This window comes from Aspergillus tubingensis, assembly GCF_013340325.1.
Source record: "Aspergillus tubingensis WU-2223L DNA, scaffold_8, whole genome shotgun sequence".
Classification (NCBI taxonomy): domain Eukaryota; kingdom Fungi; phylum Ascomycota; class Eurotiomycetes; order Eurotiales; family Aspergillaceae; genus Aspergillus; species Aspergillus tubingensis.
The window spans coordinates 938,465-958,180 of NW_023336282.1; the positions used below are offsets into that span (position 1 = coordinate 938,465).

General features: G+C 49.3%; 5 protein-coding genes across 5 annotated transcripts; 3 read left to right on the plus strand and 2 right to left on the minus strand.

The window, feature by feature from the left end:
• Positions 1-1,095: 1,095 nt before the first annotated feature.
• On the minus strand, positions 1,096-2,935 carry AtWU_06657 (cytochrome P450; the record flags this gene model as incomplete). Its single annotated transcript, XM_035501766.1, has 4 exons — positions 1,096-1,926; positions 2,011-2,222; positions 2,282-2,685; positions 2,739-2,935. 4 exons carry the CDS (start codon positions 2,933-2,935, stop codon positions 1,096-1,098), a joined length of 1,644 nt encoding a protein of 547 aa, XP_035357659.1.
• A 784-nt stretch (positions 2,936-3,719) lies between these two features.
• Positions 3,720-5,222, plus strand: AtWU_06658 (putative MFS multidrug transporter; the record flags this gene model as incomplete). Its single annotated transcript, XM_035501767.1, has 4 exons — positions 3,720-3,730; positions 3,797-4,003; positions 4,079-4,438; positions 4,496-5,222. 4 exons carry the CDS (start codon positions 3,720-3,722, stop codon positions 5,220-5,222), a joined length of 1,305 nt encoding a protein of 434 aa, XP_035357660.1.
• A 309-nt stretch (positions 5,223-5,531) lies between these two features.
• AtWU_06659 (glycosyltransferase) lies at positions 5,532-7,103 on the minus strand (the record flags this gene model as incomplete). The annotated part of the gene is made up of 1 exon (XM_035501768.1): positions 5,532-7,103. One exon carries the CDS (start codon positions 7,101-7,103, stop codon positions 5,532-5,534), a length of 1,572 nt encoding a protein of 523 aa, XP_035357661.1.
• A 729-nt stretch (positions 7,104-7,832) lies between these two features.
• On the plus strand, positions 7,833-16,135 carry AtWU_06660 (type I polyketide synthase; the record flags this gene model as incomplete). The annotated part of the gene is made up of 9 exons (XM_035501769.1): positions 7,833-8,211; positions 8,258-8,526; positions 8,583-13,738; positions 13,788-14,107; positions 14,157-14,441; positions 14,491-14,759; positions 14,811-15,131; positions 15,207-15,378; positions 15,447-16,135. The coding sequence occupies 9 exons, from the start codon at positions 7,833-7,835 to the stop codon at positions 16,133-16,135; spliced, it is 7,860 nt and encodes a 2,619-aa protein (XP_035357662.1).
• A 2,396-nt stretch (positions 16,136-18,531) lies between these two features.
• Positions 18,532-19,628, plus strand: AtWU_06661 (TauD/TfdA dioxygenase family protein; the record flags this gene model as incomplete). The annotated part of the gene is made up of 3 exons (XM_035501770.1): positions 18,532-18,687; positions 18,743-18,952; positions 19,023-19,628. 3 exons carry the CDS (start codon positions 18,532-18,534, stop codon positions 19,626-19,628), a joined length of 972 nt encoding a protein of 323 aa, XP_035357663.1.
• Between the last annotated feature and the right edge of the window lie 88 nt (positions 19,629-19,716).

Below are 19,716 nucleotides of genomic sequence, written 5' to 3' on the forward strand. Positions count from 1 at the left end.
CCGTCAGATTTTGGGGTGATCCTGTGAGAAACATTGGTTCGATCTATGTGGGGAAATGTACATTATTATGTACTTGTGATTGGGTGAGATCAGATACTAGTAGTGCACCACCTTGTTCAACGACTTAGCATCGCCATCGCGCTACTAGTATTAGTGCAAGCCACATGGTTCTCATGCTGGTCAGAGCCCCCAGTAGGAATGGAGCAATCACCAAGTGTTACTCATAACCAATGAGGTCAGGCCGATAGACAGGGGATCTTCGCTAGTCAATGAAGCGGACAACTGAGTCGGGTCCTGACCAGAGGGGAGGGGGGGAACGCATGCTCAGGGCAAGGATCGAATTGGTGGACCGGTAATATCATATATAGCCGAGTTCAATTGGAAGAGATCAATTGGGCTAATATTGTCCTCTGCTGGGCCCGACAAGGATGGGGTAGATGTCCCTATGTCTCCGCGTCTCCTCGGTCATGCAACCAACACGAAATGGAAAAGATGAGGGGTGCCATTGAGGCCTCCTTAGTACCTGGCTAGTGGCAGCCGGCCGATCCGTTCCGCGTGGCATCATCGCCCCCTCCCGCAAGCGGCTGTGATCTGCGAGTGTCACACAGTGAGTGGTATATGCCTTTCATTCTTAAATTTTCTTCATTTTACTCTTTATTGTAACAATGTCCCATTCCTATAGCTATGACGGTTTAAGAAGACTGGATTCGAGCTATTAGAACTCAGTTGCAGGGACGAATTGGAAGAATGATGGAACCAACATTACGGAATTTCAGACACGCGTAGATGATTGCGTCTCTTTGAAATATATATTGTTCCACGAAATATTGCGAAACACTTTCACTGATACTATTGCTGTATATTAAGGGAACCTTAATATGAACGAAGGCGTGTTTAACACGCCTCTTATATATGCAATGCTTATCTTACTAGTTCATTACGAAGTCACATAACAACAATAATGAACTTATCATAGTTTGGCTTGCCCAAATCTCCTGTTAGGTAGTTACCCATCGAAACTCAGCCGCGATCGTCCTTCCTCCCATTAGCCTCCCTGCTTGTCCATATAACAGCAATCAGCCAAGTCACAATTCGTTAAAAAGACTTCCAGCTCCGCGGGCCTACGGCAACAGGCCACACGCGGGCTCGGACACCTTTCGACCCTTCCTGTGAAAGAGGCAAAAAGGCATCCCTGTGACATTCAATGTCACCTTCTGCTGTGGTCTCAAATAACTCCAATCTTCCGATGTCCCTTACCCCTCGTACTTCAAGGCTCCCGAAGCGCCGAAATACAGCGGCCAAGATTATCATCATCTCAGCATATGCCAAATTCTTTCCTAAACACGCTCGACTACCTTTACTGAACACTACTTGGTATCGGTCCAGTCCGGGGTTTTCGATCCACCGCTCCGGACGAAACTGATTGGGTTCCGGGAAAATAGATGGATTCTGCAAGATCAGCAGGGCACTCATGCTGACGGGGGTCTTTGGTGGAATGATCCAGGTCTGTTGCGTATTGGGGTCGGTGAAAGTGAGCGATTCGTCGCGAGCGACTCTGGCGAGTCGGGAGCTGACTCCGTAACTGAGTCGAAGACCCTCCTGGATGCACGCAGAGAGATATGGGAGTCTTTCAAGTCCCAGAAGATCATCAGCATCAGTGGAATCAAGCTCATCCTTCAGCTTACGGAGGATTCTTGGCTGGGCGAGGAGATGGAAAACGGCTACAGTGATAGCCCATGCCGTGGTTACCGTTCCCGCACCCACCACGGTTCCACCTTCTTGCGCCAGTCGACCGAGCGCTTTCTCATGAGGCGGGAGTCGGCTGTCGAGAATCTCTTGAAATATTGTCAAGTGCCTAGTAGATTTGATATCTGTTGGGGACGGCTTTGAAAGTTCCATTGTTTGTTGAACCTGGCGGGCAATATCCTGAACGGGGCCTAGCGTCAGCCTGGCGAGTTCTCAACGCAAGTTGGACATTGCCCTTCGATTGTTTGACGCAGGTCGACTTACCGTATGCATTCGCACAAAGGACGTCATTTCTGGATTCATTCGGAGTAGCCATTTTTGAGGCGTACGCTTCATCGCCCACAGAACTAGGGGAAATTGCTTCATCAGCATACTGTATCTCCCGCCACCGACACAGGCTTGGTGAAACGCGCTATCGAAGTCAGGAGCTTCGACCTTGTGATCTGACTTGCTGAATGCATACTCCATTATCACATCTATACGATGAATATCTCAGTCTGGGTTTGGCCACCTCGTCACGACATCGAATACATACCTGCCGTATAAGCTGCAAAAGCGGTGTCAAGGTGTAAAATCGCACCAGATCTCTGGAAATCTTCCAACCGTGCTACAAGGGCATCGGCCCGGTCCTGAATCACATTTTGCAGCAACCGCACCTTGGTTATGGAAAAGAAAGGATTTAACGCCGCCCGCCGTGATCGATGATTGTCATGATCGGTCGTTCCGAATGTCGATTCGTCCGCTCCAAATGCCTTCATTGCCCAGTACCACTTATCACGTTTGCGATTTCCACCCGCAAATAGCTCATCGTAGAATTTTGGCGTGTAGATGTGCAGTTCATGAGGGTTGATACGAACTATAGGTCCGTATCGTTCGTGTAATCGACGAATTTGAAAGATGTACTGTCCCCCGAGAATAACGTCATAGTAGAACTCATACCTGGCATATATGTTAGCATTGGACTTTCACAGCAAGGAAATATAACTGTTAACCAAAAGGTGAAGGCTGCCAGTCTAGGGCCGGGAAATGCCCGAAGTGGGTGCAGATAGAAACGGTAGATAGCAAGAGTGACCGCGTAGGTGACCATGCATGTCAGGATTATGCGAGGAAGGTTTTCCGTGGTGTGAGCCGCCACAAGCAGACCCGAAGGACCCGCAGGCATGCCAAGGTCGTAGTTCAAAAGCTCCATGTTCGATGGGAGGGATGGTCATGCTAGCTAGAAAGACACAAGGGCTGCGCGGTGCCTTTGTAGATCGGTTAGTGCGGGGCTTAAATGTCACCGAGCGTGGCATGTGCGAATCTGGCCCCATCACTGATGCATGAGGCCAAGTGGAATGTCACCGAGACATTTCAGTTGATGCATGGCATGCTAAAGGTCAACAACCCCCACTCCCCGAAAGCACAAACAAGGGTACTGTCATAGACTCCAATTAGTTTTTCATATACTGTAACCTTCTCGGTACAGCTTACTCGGAATGGCTATCGATAGACAATCCCAGAGCTTCCAACAGGATGAGCTCCGTCCATTACCACCCCAGGCGCATCTGCAACCGATGAGGGGGTGGAAGCTATGGGTGACCATATTCGCGTATGTAATCTGTTCCTCTTTCTTATCAGTATGGTATCGAAATCGAAACTTAACAAAAGTGGAAGACTTTTCCTAGGCCTACTCTTATCTACACTTGAGACCACGATAGTATCAACAGCCTTGATTACCATCGCATCTGACTTAGGGGGTTATGACAAGTCGAACTGGATAATTGTCGCTTATCTTCTCACATATACCGGTATGTTACTACAAGTAATTATGGTTATATTTCTTGATCTCTCATGGTGACTTTGGCTAATCGATGCCTGAAGGCTTTCTTATAGTATACTCCCGATGCAGTGACATATTTGGTCGCAAATCCAGCTTCATAACGGCGTTGGCCATATTCACGGCATTTTCCATTGCCTGTGGAGTGTCACGGACTATGGAGCAACTGTACGAAAAACCAACACCAGATCACTTCGGTTCGGAACCATCGGCATGTAGGCTGACACAGAGTAGGATCATCTTCCGCCCATTCCAAGGGATTGGTGGGGCGGGAATTTACAGCATGGTCATGGCCGTCATGGCTGAGGTGACGCCTGTTGAGAGTATTGGTCCAGTTACTGGGCTGATGAGCACTATCTTTGCTCTCTCCAGTATTTTGGGTCCTGTGCTTGGTGGTGCCATTACCACAAACGCATCATGGCGATGGGTATTCTACTTGAAGTAAGTCCACTCCATTCTTCTCCCGAGACTAAGAGAGGCCTTTGTGGCTAATTCGACTCTTTTTTTCCTGGGAAGCATTCCCGGTGGCGGTCTGGCATTAGCGATTGTGATCTGGTTTTTCCCTCGAAACGACGGACGGCTTCCCATCAATCGCCTAAGTTTTAATCGCATAGACTGGCCTGGGATGTTGCTGTCGCTGATCGGGTCTGTATTTCTTCTTCTCGCGCTCGAAGAAGGTGGCAGTGCCTTTTCTTGGGATGGCTCTCTCATCGTTGTGTCGTTTATCGTAACTGGAGCTGCCTGGATTGCTTTCATAGCTTGGGAGATATACGTCGCAATGGTTTACAGCCGGAGAACATCCTCCTTTGCTAGCAAAATGATGCCCGTATTTCCGGTATGGCTGATACGACGTCGCATAGTCTGCGCGTCGTTGATGTAGGTCGCAGGCGTCTCGAGTATCCCTAGTAACTAGAGCTGACGAACAATATGTAGAGCCGCCTTCCTCGCCGGATTTCCGTTTATGGTACTCATAGTCTACCTTCCCGAACGATTTGAGATCCAGGACGGGCTCAGCCCAGTCGCGTCCGGCATTCGAATGCTGCCACTACTCCTTCTTTCGGCGTTGGGAGCGGGGGCGGGAGGTGTGATCAACAGCCGCAAAAACATCTCCTTCTACACACTTATGGTTGGGTTGTCGCTGCAACTGATTGGGCTCGGATGCATGACCACCCTTCCAACAACGGGAACCATTATTGATGCGCAGTACGGATACCAGGTCCTACTCGGGCTCGGCTTTGGAACAACCTTGACCAGTCTGGTCGTGATATCTCGCCTGGAAGTAGATGCCCCAGACCTAGCTATAACCATGGGTGCCGTGACCCAGGTGCGTGTTCTTGGAGGCACAATTGGCATCTCAATTGGCCAGGTTCTCATTACCCATTTCGTCGACCGGGACTTGTCCGATGTTCTTTCCACAGATGAGATGGCCGCACTTAAAGCGAGCGTTTCGAGCTCACGTAACTTTCCCGCTTCCAAGCAAAACGCGGTAAGTGAGGTCTATGGCCGAGCGTTCAATGCGCAAATTAAGGTGGTCTTGTACATTACTGCCGCCTGTTGGGTGCTTGGGCTTGGGACATTCAAGAAAAATCCCGTGGACTTCCGAGACGCGGGCAGGATAGAGCCATGTGGGAGTGGTGATCAAGAGCAGGACCAGGGGTAGGCGAGTGGACGAAAAAGAGAGTGGTTTGGAGAATGCCGGAAAGAAAGGAAAGAAATGTTTAACTGGCAGGCAGGCGAATAGAAGTGGGAGAACATTGGAGAATTTCTAGACGACCCGAGAGTCTTATTCCGCATTGGATATACCTAGAACAAATCCAAGTACAAAAAATGTGGCATAGATGAACAGGTGAAGGAAGATGCGCAGGACAATGGAACGACCTCTGGTTGTTGCCTTTCGCATTATGGTGCAACACGGTCTGAAGTAATTTCGACGACACGGAAGTGCAAATTCGCGCGGTATCGATCTCTATCACAAACACATCCTGGAAGCCAGAGGAACCGCTACCACCACGCCGATCCCCAATAGAAAAATGCTGGCCCCCAACGCCCACAGATCCCAGTTTCGAGCCTTCCAAACTGGCATCCGCATATCAGCCGTTTCCAAATGCATGGCCCGTCCATCCCCTGCCACTTTCCGCCCCTCCGCATCCGCCAGTGCCTCCTCAATTAGGTCTGCCGCGAGATACTTTCGCCTTGACGCGATTCTAGCAATTCGCTGCAAGCGGATGCAATTAGCTGCAAAGGCTCCAGTCGAATCTGACAGCTGTTCATTGATTGCCTGGCACAGCTGCTCCGGGGTAAATGTGTCGCGATCCAGCAAAGTCGAAACCCCCGCATCCCGGAGCTTCATCGCGTTAGAAATCTGGTCAAAGTAAACGCCAATCGTGATGGATCGAATGCCATGAAAGATGGCCTCGTTGGTGCTAGAGGCCCCAGCATGGGTAAGGAAGACGGAGACGCTCGGGTGCGCGAGAAGGGCGCGCTGGGGAACGAATGGGCAAAAATAGATGTGAGGATTTGCACCTGAGACAAGATCAGAGATAGAGCATTCTTGAGCCGGTGCCGTCGCAGCCAGGTTAAATTGCTTCATGGCCATTCCCCGAATTGACCAGATCACGCCATCAATAGACTGTTCGGTTTGAAGGGCGAGGGTGGCACCGTGAAGAATCCGCCGCAGTGCTGCGTCTGATACAAGTGCATGCGTCCCAAGGGAGATATATAGGATCCTTTTATATTTGGCGGTGAAACTTTGCAAATCTGGTGTGAGCCCTGGGTATGTATCGCTCAAAATTGGTCCGACTGCGATCACGTTGGGTGGGAGATCTTTTGCTGGTTCTAGCCCGAAGAATGAGTTTACTAAAAGTAGGTGATCGGGTTTGCTGCGGTTTGGTAGACTGCGATAGATCCCGAGCCTTGATCGTTGCTCGCGAGCCCATGATCGATATCGCAGATATGCAGGGAGGGCGCGGAGACCCAAGAGGTAATTTTGAAGTCGTTGCCACAGCGTTGCGTGCTCTGAGGTCAGAACCTCCATCTGAAGTCCATATGCCCCAGGAATATAGGTGGCTGGGAGCATGTTCGTTGGCATCTGCGGCCAGTGCATGGCAATTGGGATATCATGTTCGATCTTGATGTCCCGGACCGCATCCACTAGATAGTCCCCTATAATGAAATTGGGTCGTCGAGCCGGGTCCTGGACCAAAGCGGACAGGCTGGGATAGACTGTTTCCCAGCTACATTCTAGATATTTCCGGGCTTCCATAATAGGAGTAAAGCTATGATTAAGACCTAGCTTCCATCGCGACATTTGCAAGTATGCCTGTTCCTCGGCTTCCGCAGTTTGGTTGGGACCTAAAATATGAATTCTGGAGATAAATGGATAATCCTGCGTCCAGACCTGCTGACCCTCAAGTGTTGCGAATTCGATAACATGTCCACGGTCGCTCAGTATTCGAGCGATCTCCAGAAGAGGCGTTGCATTTGTTCTACCTCCAGCGGTAACAACAACTAGGAATTTTGTACGTGGCGCTAATGTCTCCATATCTTAGTTCAATAGACTCAATAGAGGTTGCTGGTCTATGACAGAGCAAGATTGTGAGCTATTCATCCACCACAACAAGCACCACCCTCTATTATGACTGTGTTGAGTCAACACAAACCGAATTACGTTACAGGCCATTCTTTTCATCGCACCGGCATGGTATTCTTAGCTTCGGGGACGGTGCCGGTTTCTGGCCGAATGAATAGATATGTTACCGAGATAAGTGATCCTGCATGCTATATGTCGCCGCGGACATTCGGTGACTTTCCAGAGTAGCCTTTGTGAGATTCCGGGCCATGCAATTCCAACATTCCTTGCAGCATGAACAATATTTTCTACGTCTGGCCTAGTCTGTGCACTCTTTGTTCATTCCTTAGCACATGGACCGTTAGCTTAGTCAAACTGAGTGTCATCTGCTCACAATGGAGCCAAATACATTGTTTTCTTCGGTATTTGGAGGATCTATAGACAGTCCCACTTAGTCCAATTCTATTGGTTCGGGGATATTTGCCAACGCCTACGGTGATGGGGCCAATCCCCGTATGGTTTGTATCAAAGGCCGGAATCTACAGGACTGGATATCGTCGACTTGTTATATTAGTAAATGTAGGGATATACATTTACCCTACGATAGAAAAGATGTCTACATTCCGTTCCAATTCCGTTACCAGCGGTCTCCAGAATACTTCCTTCTCTCAACCATTGATATCTCGTTCAGCGCATCGCACAATGGCATTCTCCGATGACTATCATAGACGCTATGCGGGTGTCCAGCCTGGTACCGAAGATGGATGTATGCCCATTGCTATCATCGGGATGGGAGGTCGATTCCCCGGCGATGCTTCCAGCCCCGAGAAGCTTTGGGAACTGGTCTCTCAGGGCCGGAGTGCTCTGAGTGAAGTCCCCAAAGACCGATTCAACGCCGACGCCTTCTACCACCCTCATCATGAGAGACAAGGAACGCTAAACGTAAGGAAGGCGCACTTCATGGAGAGCGATATCTCGGAATTCGATGCCCCTTTCTTCTCAATCACCCCAGCCGAAGCCAAGGCCATGGATCCGCAGCAGCGGATGGCGCTGGAGTGTACCTACGAAGCGTTTGAAAATGGTAATAGCCTCGTTGTTTGAAGCTCAATTGACTAACGTCAATATAGGGGGTCAACGTCTCGAGGACATCGTGGGGTCCAAGACCTCTTGCTACATCGGTTGCTTTACGCGTGATTATAGTGACATGCTTGCCTGCGATCGGGAGAACCTCCCGCTATACCACGGTACTGGTACAGGCTCAGCCATCATGTCCAATCGGATTTCTTGGTACTTTGACCTCAAAGGACCAAGTGTTAGCCTCGATACTGCCTGTTCTTCTTCTCTCGTTGCATTGCATTTGGGATGCCAGAGCCTTAGGACTGGAGAGTCAGAGATGGTATTTCTCCCTATCGGTCATTAAGCATGGACCCCGCTAACGGAGATTTCTCCTAGTCCGTCGTCGGTGGAACCAACCTCATACTGCTTCCGGATATCATGTCTGCTATGACATCGCTCCACTTTCTCAGTCCCGACGGCAAATGCCAATCTTTTGACCACAAGGCGAACGGCTATTCCCGTGGCGAGGGCGCTGCCATTGTCATCCTTAAGCCATTGCATCTGGCACTGAGAGACAATGATGTGGTCCGCGCTGTAATCCGCGGGACTGCGGTCAACCAGGATGGTAACACTCCTGGAATCACGCTCCCATCAGCGACTGCCCAGGAGAGCTTAATTCGGGAAACCTATCGGATGGCTGGTCTTGGCTTCGCTGACACGGCTTATGTCGAGGCCCATGGCACTGGCACTCCTGCGGGTGACCCCGTCGAAGCACAGGCGCTGGCAGCTACGTTTGGGATGTCACGATCCCCAGATGATCCTGTGTATATCGGCTCAATCAAAACAAACATTGGGCACTTGGAGGGTGGTTCTGGTCTTGCTCAAGTGGTGAAAGCTGTATTTGCCCTGGAAAATGGAGAGATACCACCTAGTTTGTGGTTCGAGAAACAAAATGATCGGATCCGACTTCTCGAGTCCCACCTCGCCATTCCCACCACGCTCACCCCATGGCCTAGGCCAGGGATGAGACGGCTCAGTATCAATTCATTCGGCTATGGTGGTACAAATGCTCACTGCATTCTGGATGACGCTTATCACTATCTAAAAGCCAGAAGACTAACTGGCAATCATAACACCATGAAGGGCTTCCAAGATCAGTCCCCCGTGTCTTCCGCCGATTCTGCAGTTGGCTTGACCCCTCCGGCTTCTGATATCATCTCACTCCTCCCAATGCAGCTTGAAGATCTGCGGATGGCCGACTATCTCTCCGGTGGGAAAATCAAACAGCCGATGTTGTTCATTTGGACCTCTCATGAACAGCTCGGGATTGGAAGAACAGCCAAGATGTACTCCGACTATTTGTCTTTCAAGTCTGCGGAGCTCAGCGACAGCGACCAGCAGCAGCTTCTGGACAGATTCGCCTACACTCTTGCAGCCAGACGCAGCATATTGCCATGGAAAGGCTTTGCAGTTGCCTCAACCCCAGCAGAGCTGGCCAAGGAACTTGTTGAAAGAAAACGAAAGCCCCTCAGATCCAGCACCCAGCCAAAGTTGGCCTTTGTATTTACCGGGCAAGGCGCTCAATGGTTTGGAATGGGTCGTGAACTGCTTATCCATCAAGTGTTCCGGGAGAGTTTGGAGGATGCCGGAGCGTATCTCGTGTCGATTGGTTGCACTTGGTCACTAGTCTCCGAGCTTCTGCGGGACGAGTCTTCTTCCAGGATAGATTCACCTGTTCTAAGCCAACCTATCTGTACTGCTATTCAGGTGGCCCTGGTGGACCTTACGCGACATTGGAACGTAAAGCCGTGCGCTGTTGTTGGTCATTCGAGTGGTGAAATTGCAGCCGCGTATGCTAAAGGCGCCATTAGTAGGGAGGATGCATGGCTCATCTCCTACCACAGAGGACGATTGTCGGGAAGCATGCGTGGTATTGCACCAGATCTGAATGGCAGTATGCTGGCTGTCGGCCTCGGTCTGGCAGGCGTTGAGAAATATCTGCAAGCAACGAAAGACAGTAGCGTTGTTGTGGCCTGTATTAACAGCCCAGACAACGTGACTTTATCTGGTAATACTTCGGCAATCCAAGAGCTGGAATCACTGATACAAAATGATGGCCACTTCGCCCGAAGACTCAAAGTGGAGACTGCATATCATTCGCCACATATGCAAGTCATTGCCAAACAGTACCTTGACAGCCTGAGTAGCATCGTTCCTCAAAAAGAGGACAGCTCCATCAAAATGTTCTCCAGTGTCACGGGTGGGCTTATCAGCAACGGCGATTTGATATCTTCTTACTGGGTTGCAAATCTATTGAACCCGGTTAATTTCTTGGGAGCTGTGCAGAGTCTCTGCAACTACTCGCCAAACAGCAAATCCAGGCGATTAGCGAAACCATTTGCTGATATTTTCTTGGAGATCGGTCCTCATTCCGCGCTACAGGGTCCTATCAACCAAATTCTCAATTCTAATGCCAAGACATCCCAGCTGACATATATGTCTCTTCTACGCCGCGGGCAAAATGCTTCTACTACGATTTTAGAGGCAGTTGGGGCGTTATTCACGCATGGGTATACGGTGGATATTGCCAGGGTCAACAGTCGAAATATTGTTCGAAAGCAGCAGACATACCTGGTTGACGTCCCTTCGTTCTCCTGGAATCGGCAGCACAAGTATTGGTTTGAGTCTGTCTCAGGAACGAATCACCGCTTCCGTCAACATCCACGAAAAGACCTTTTTGGCAGCTTGACGGTAGATGGCGTTGACATTGATCCACGTTGGAGAAATATCATCCGACTGAGCGAGGCGCCATGGATCGAGTTCCACAAGGTGCAGGGGTCCATTTTGTACCCTGCAGCAGGAATGATGGTTGCCGCCATCGAGGCAGCGAAGCAGAAGGCCGATCCCAATAAGGAAATCGAAGGGTTTGAACTCCGGGATATCATTATTGGCAAAGCCATTGTGGTCCCGGCCGATGATGTCGGAGTCGAAATGGTTCTCTCTCTCCGACCGTGGAGGATTGGCTCAGGAGCTACGACCTCCGCCTGGCAGGAGTTCACCTTGTATACCAGGCATGGAGGCTGGGACAAGAATTGCTCTGGTCTCCTCCGGATCAAGTACACTGAATCAAAGAGTTCATTGTTTGTTGATGAGGAGAAAGAAGCTGACCGAGCTGCCAAACAGACGTTCTACCAAACAGTTGATGAATGTCAGGAGTCGCAGAACCCCCGTCAATTCTATGAGCATCTTACAACCATCGGACTTTATTATGGAGATATATTTCAAAACATGGTTGAAATCCAACACGGTCATTACAAGGCAGCCTGTTCCATTCGAGTTCCTGACACTAGGAGTCGCATGCCCATGAAGTTCGAATATGAGCATGTCATTCACCCAGCCACCTTGGATAGCATTATTCAAATGGCATTGCCTGCTACAAGCGGTCTTGGTGAAGAGATGACAATGGCAAAGGTACCCACCTCAATTGGCAGGCTCTACGTATCAGCGGACGTGCCATCAGAAGCAGGCTCTTTATTGCAAGGGTACGCTACCGTGCAACTGCAAGGGTTCGATGGTGGTGAGGCCACTGTGGCGGTTTCTACGCCGGAATGGAGGAAGCCGCTCGTAATTTTCGATGGAATCAGGAGTAAATCACTTTCCGGGGCTACAGATAGCACGGCAGCGGCCGCGAGTACGAGAAAGCTCACGAGCTATTTTCACTGGAGAGAAGATGTATCCATGCTTCGGCGCGAAGACATCACAAAGCTTTGTACGAGACCTGTTAAGGATCTCGAAGCTACTAGCCCAGAAGTCATCGCCGAACTTGAGCTGGGTGCATTTGTCATCATCAAACGTGTTCTCACTGTTATTGACACAGAAGAAGCAAAGAGTCTCACTGGCCACTATCGCACTTTTTACCAATATATGCAGAGAACCTATGAGCTCGGTATGCAGGGCAAAATCCCGCACCAACAAGCGACACCAACCATTAACTGGTTGGAAACAAGTCTTGAATATGAAAACGAGCTACTTGAACGCATCTCCAGGAATACAACAGACGGCGCCGTGATGTGCCAGCATGGGAAATACCTTGTCGATATTCTTCGCGGTAATATTACCCCGCTCGAGGTTCTTATGAAAGATGGCCTGTTGCATAATTTCTACTCCAGTGGCGTGGGATGTCCCCAGAACTACTCCCAACTTTCATCATACCTGGGTCTTTTGGCGCACAAGAATCCTGACATGAAGATCCTCGAAATCGGCGCCGGCACCGGAGGCGCAACACTTCCCGTCCTGGAAGCCCTCGGGGGACAAAATGGGACCAGTCCTATGTTCTCCAACTACACCTTTACCGACATTAGCTCGGGATTCTTTGAAAAAGCGCAGGTAAAACTGAAGTCCTGGGCTCCGTTCATGACCTATGCTCGGCTCAACATCGAAGAAGATCCTTTCAGTCAAGGATTTGTGGAAGGCTATTACGATGTCATTATTGCGTCCAACGTCTTACATGCAACCCGTTGCTTGGAGACTACGTTGGGCAACGTTAAGAAGATGTTGAAGCCCTCTGGAAAATTGGTCCTCAGCGAAATCACCAACCCTCTCCTCCGAGCGACAATGATCGTGGGGTCGCTTGAAGGTTGGTGGGTCGGAGAGGAGGACGGACGTAAATGGGGTCCGGTCTTGACAGAATCCGAGTGGAACAAATCATTACTACGTGCTGGATACACCGGCATCAATGTCTGCCTTCCCGACTGGAAAAATCCGCGTGATCATTTCTTATCAGTTCTTGTCTCATCAGTTGCTCCCCCAGAATTAGAAAGTGTACAGACAGAGGCGATCATTATAGGGCCTGAATCACCCTCGGACGAGCTTCACAGACTGTTGAGCGAGCTTGAAAGAAGCCTGCGCAGCCGTGGGGTAGGGGTATCTTTTACGACTTTGAAGGACGTTGTCCTGGTGGAAGATATCAAGAGCAAATCATGCTTAGCCTTGCTGGAATGTGATTCCAAACATCCGCTCTTAGCCGACATTACCCCAGAGGACTGGAATGCCTTGAAAACAGTCATTCTTCAATCAGCTGATACTACATGGGTCAGCAGGGGCGCTACGAAATCTAGCGAGTTCCCTTTCGCGAACTTGATGACTGGCATGGCACGCAGCATTCGAGCAGAAAACCCCCAGGTTGCGCTCACAACATTGGATCTTGATGCGGAGACACCAATGGACACATCTGAAAATGTTCAAAGTATGGTCGAGATTTTCATCAAAGGTGGAAGTTCTAAGCATAGCCCGCGTCCGGATTGGGAGTATGCCATCCGCAACGGGCGCACAATGGTCCAAAGGATACTTATGGAGAAAGGCATGAATGACCTGATTGCTACATATAATGTTGCGCCCAAGGCCGAGGAGGCTCCATTCAAGCAGGAAGGGCGCCCCATGACTCTCTCCGTTGGGACTCCAGGAAGGCTAGATACGCTCCAATTTGTGGATGACCTAAGTCCGCAGGAACCTCTGAAGGATTTTGACGTGGAGATTGAGATCAAGGGAGTCGGGTAGAGCAAGCGTCTCTGGTTATACACGAATCATGCTGACAAGGGATAGGCTGAATTTCAAGGATATCATGGTTGCCATGGGCCAATTGCAACAACTTGGGCTGGGTATCGATGCTAGTGGTACTGTAAGCCGCGTCGGTTCTGGCGTTCATACGTTCTGTCCCGGAGACAGAGTGATGACATGGCGCCCGGGAGCATTCAGCAATCTCTTGCGGAGCCCAGTTGATATGGTGCAAAAAATTCCCGAAGGAATGAACTTTGCCACTGCAGCTTCCTTGCCGGTCGTGTACAGTACCGCATATTATGCACTGTACTATGCCGCTCGACTGCTCCCGGGGGAAACCGTCCTTATCCACGGCGCTGCTGGAGGTACGTCTTTGTGTGTAAAACGATGCTTTCATTTACTAAGTCAAAGCAGGCGTCGGCCAAGCAGCCATTATCCTGGCCCAGCATATTGGCGCTGAAATCTTCGCCACGGTATCTCCTGAAGCCAAGAAAGCTCTCCTAATAGAATCATACCACATTCCCGACGATCACATTTTCAATAGTCGCGATATTTCTTTCGCACAGGGTATCAGGCGAATGACCGGTGGGAAGGGCGTCGATGTAGTGTTGAACTCCCTTGCGGGCGAGTCGTTGAGGCAATCATGGCATTGCATCCGTGGCTTTGGAAGGTTCATCGAATTGGGGCAGAAAGATATCGGTACTTGAATCCCATCTGACCTGGCACTGAAATAAACTAACTCTTGCAGTTGGGAACACCGGCCTGGATATGGCGCCCTTCATTCGCAATGTTTCTTTCCACTCCATCAACATGCTGGCTGTCCTCGATAACAATCTTCCCCTGGCGTCTAAGGTGTTCGTGGAGGTGGTAGACTTGCTTCAGAAGGGCATCGCTCGTCCAATCAGGCCACTCATCTCTATGCCTTTCACCAAAATTGAGGAAGCTTTCCGCCTCATGCAAACTGGTCAACACATTGGCAAGATTGTTCTAGAACCAGCCGACCTTGAGCTTGTCCCAGTATGATACCATAACTTATCCCTGTTTCCTGGACTATCTAACCCAAAACAGTGCGTGCCTCCTAAGGTCCCTCCATATCGATTCAATCCAGACGCTACGTACGTTCTTGCCGGTGGCTCTGGAGGTCTCGGACGGGCACTAGGGCGCTGGATGGTTGAACAGGGGGCCCGGAACATAGTCTTTCTATCTCGGTCAGCTTTGAAGAAGCCCGCTTTACGGGAGACAGTCCAGGCTTTGGAAAGCCAAGGGGCCCGGGTAGCAGCATACGCATGCGATGTCAGTTGCGCGAATGAGGTCGAAGCTGTGGCCGCGCTATTACGAAAGGAGTTTCCCCCTGTGAAGGGTGCCATCCAAGGTGCCATGGTCCTCAACGTATGCAAAACTCTCCGTATATTTTACCTCACATTCTCGAACGGTTCGGGAGCTGACTTATGTTGACGGTCACAGGATGCTATCTATCAGAACATGACCCACGAGCAGTTTCTGGGTACCATTCGACCGAAAGTACACGGAAGTTGGAACCTTCACAAGTACCTACCACAGGATATGGACTTCTTTGTGCTTCTGTCTTCTAGCGTTGGTATAGCTGGATCCCGTGGCCAGGGAAATTACTCCGCAGGTAAACTTCGCCATTTACTCTACCAGCAAAAGAAGAAAATCACAAGAGAAACTCTAACAACATCTCAGGCAACTCCTTCCAAGATGCCCTCGCCCACTATCGGCAACACCACAACCTACACGGCGTTTCGATCGACGTAGGCATGGTCCTAGGTGTAGGCTTCCTCACCGACACCACCGAAGAGCGGGTGCACGACAACACAAAAACGTGGAGTTTTATCGGGATCCGCGAAAAGGAGTTTCTCGGAATCGTTCAAGCTGCCATCACCGGGGTAAGCGTAAAGAACCAACCAATTCCACCCCAGCTGGTCACCGGTCTCGGAACCGGTGGAATGATGGCCCAGGGCGCAGAGAAGTACCCTTGGTGGTTCAATGACGCGAAATTCGCGCATCTGGTGCAGGTTGACACGCACCAGGTTATACAAACCAGGAATGAAGCCTCCGTCCAACTACAGGAGCAGTTATCGCGGGTTACAGGTATGGACACCGCGTCAGAGATCGTTTGTGAGGCACTGGTGGCAAAATTGGCCAAATCTATGATGATGCCGGTGGATGATATTGAGCAGACGCGGCCTGTGAGCAGTTATGGGGTAGATAGTCTGCTGGCGGTAGAGCTACGGGGTTGGATTTTCACCGAGTTGCAGGCGGACGTCTCAGTTTTTGATCTCTTGAGTAATATCCCCATCAGTATGCTGGCAAGGAGAATTGTCGCCAAGTCCAAGTGTATTCCTGATGGTGTTGTGGAATTGGAGCCGTGAAACTGTGCCTATCTGATGTTTTAATTTCAGCTAGGATTCATTTATTGGAACTTACTTTATGTCATATGAGATGTGGACACATGGGTTCAGCTGTGTCTTTTACTGAATCTTACGCCAATTCTAATAGATGTCAAAGATCCCATCTTAGCCAGGAAGTGTGTTGACAGAGCCATAGTATTTTACAGTTAGTTGTACGGAAAGGGCAAAGTATAACGATCATATTGACAGTAGGCTCCTCATACTGTGTTTGTGACATCACACGTGACTAATGCCCCCGCATGGATGGATGGCTTGTTTTCTCTGTACGTATTGGCGACTAATGCTGTATATTGGGAGACGCAGAGAACTAATCTAGTGAGTCAGTCTTCAAGAAGTATAATAGATATGAGTGGTGAAATCAAATGAAAGTCCGAATACCTCAAAGCATATAGCGGACTTTGTCCAGGGACAGGCATAGGAAGTAGCCGTAATGACTTATGCCCCATATTAATAGAATGCCTAGAGGTAGATACAATCGAACTGCCGCGCATCTACAGTTTTAGGGGGTCGCTCTCGCTTCATCACTCGAAGGAAATTAAACGCCTCTGTCGCATCGACTGATGACGAAGAGGGTTGTCGAGAGCTGAATACATATGTGAGGTTGAGTTGCCCAGCATGAGCTGGATGTAAAAAGATAACTTCAACGGCATGCAGAATAATCCTCCCATATTTTAAATTTTCTGTGAGCCAATTAGGCATCGGTATCTACAGGTCATGCAGCCAATGTTCTTCCCAATTGAACTTTCCTGAATACTGCAGGCCTCCCCGAGCAACAAAAATGAAAAGTTCTCCAAAACAGTCGTTCCGTAAAACCAAATCTTATACCCGCGGATCGTAACCGTCTACCGCAGAGGCCTTATACGTATACCTGATTTTGATGTAGCCATCCTGCGCCGGGAAAGTGGTTCGTAGCTAGTCGGCCCAGTATGTGGTCCCCGGGTTAACTGGGCTCGTGCAACCCGTGGTGTAGAGCAGATTGTTATCGACATGTCGGTAAGAAGTCTAGCATGAAGCCAAGCACAGTCAGCAAGAGAAACAGTTGATAATATAGAGGTACAGCATACGTTCAGGTGTTGTATTTAGATTGTAAATCTAAACAAAATGCCATATGTGTTCACAATTGTCACGAAGCCCTTTCTTCACGACCATTTTCCGATCTATATGTGAACTTACCATGGGCTATCTGGCTGTTAAGGTGCTTCTTCCGGAAGTTCTGTGTTCATTCTAGTGGTGGTTGCAGTTGCCGCCCTTCAACAGTATAGACATTGATCGGATAATAAATTATTGACACAGGCTACAAGTTCACAATTCCCTGAAAGATCCAGTTCCATCCATGAATATAGAGTTATATAGCATCGACTTATTGGGGGCCCATGATTCCTCAGCGCTCAGGCACATCTTGTGGATACAATCCACTGCCTAGGTTATAGACCCACACCCACAATATGCGAGTTTGTGCAGTAGAGCCCTAGTTTTCCTCGAGGATAAAACGGCTCCAACTAAAAGCTTGCTAGTGGAAGGATGTGGTTCATTAACCCTCGCTAACAGCCCATACCAGACCGCTATCATGAAGGACGCAGGACAGTCGTCGGAATTGTAGGTGTACTAGATGATCCGCGCGCACTTTCCGCAATGGCAAAGCTGATCTCAGTCATAACCCCACCACCTTGCTGTCATGTATGCTGTAGGTTGAAGTATATGTTTTTACCACTCTGATTTACTTTTGTGGAGTTATGGGCACTTGAATAACCACTAACGGGGCAGTAAAACTTATTCGCCTGCCAAAGTTTGTTTACAATCAACATTGCAAAGAAGTCAATACTCCGCAAAATGCAATACATACAGCAACTAAATTAGTGTGAATGCATAAGAAAATAACGTTATTAATCAACTTTATCTATCATTTTAGCGATTCGTATAGCCGTTCGATGTGCAATAATCCCATCTGGACACCGAAGCCGACGGAAGGCATTACCTATAGCCGATACGAGGCGCCATAGCCGATCATAGTTATATGTAGATCTGCTTATATGATACACCTCATGATTCGAGGGCCAATACTATCTTTCAAGGTAAAGGATTTGGTACTATCACCTGCCAGATTACGGCTATTGTCCGCCGGTAAAGGACGTACCTCCATTACCTGTCAATATGGGAATGACTTCACTAATATCGGCAATGGACTGTTTCCCGTATACTCTGGTCACTCGACCATACTTGCGGGTATAGAAGGAAGAACAACTTCTCAATCAGCCTCGCCCATCGCTAGCAATTCTTATTCTTAGTTTTTTTTTTTTTTTGTGACAATAAAATTCATTTCTCTATCTATTTATCATTATAACATCGTTCATATCACCATGTCTACCACTTCTACCGTCACTCAAACCGTCCTTTGCTCCAGCCCAGACCTCAAGGTCATTAAAAATGGGTTCGGTGCCGAGATTACTGGCCTGGATTTCACTCACGGTGTCACTGATGAAGCGTTTCGCTTTATTGAGGATGCGGTAAAGAAGGTCGGTAGTAACTGGTAACAAATTCGTGCGGAACCATTCACTGAGAGTACTACAGTATGGCTTTGCCGTTGTCCGTGAGACAAACCTCGTCGACGAGACCCACCTCGAGCTGGCTCGCAAGTTTGGTGAACTTGACGATGTAACGCCCTACAATAAAGCGGGCCGTGTGCACCGTCTCAAATACAACGAGCTCTTTGACGTGGGTAACATCGAACTTGACGGCTCCATTGTGGATATAAACAGCCCGAGAGGTGAGGCGAATAAGGTATGTAGTTACTCTCCCATTCAGTACCATGCCGAGATAGAGAAAGACGAATAGAACTGACTGTCTCCAGGGTAACTCTCTGTTTCACACCGACTCTAGCTTCAACCCTCGCCGAGCCGGTTACTCTCTTCTACTTGCCCATGAGCTTCCGCCACCCGGGACTGGGGGCTCTACTGCCTTTGCCGACATGAGGGGCGCCTACCGTGATCTTGACGACGTATTCAAGCACTTTCTGCGCGAAAGAAACTTCATTGCCCGTCATTCCATTCTACATTCCAAGAAGATGGCTGCTCCGGAGCATTTCAAAGATGTTAACCCTACAGATCATTTTATGTCCCGCCACTTACTACTGCAAGAGCACGAGCGCACCGGCATTCCCACTATTTACCTCGCCAAACATATCCACTCACTCGAAGGTGTCTCCCCGGAAGAATCTCAGAAGATCCTTGATAGGCTTTTCGAGCACTCCACTCAAGACAAGTACGTCATTGAAGTGGAATGGATGAATGTTGGTGATATGATTATCTGGGATAATACATGTACGATGCACCGCGCTATCAGTGGCGAGTTCATGACCAAATACAGGAGAGACATGAGGCGTGCTACTGTGCATGATGACAGCAGTTTAGCATGGGGCCTGAATCCCAAGAGCGATCAGCGGATGGGGCTCCCTTGAAGCGTCAACGTACTTTGTACCTAGTTCAGGCCAATCTCGTCATTGTCGCGACGAGATTATGTCTAGCCAGCAGCAATCAGCCCCAAGC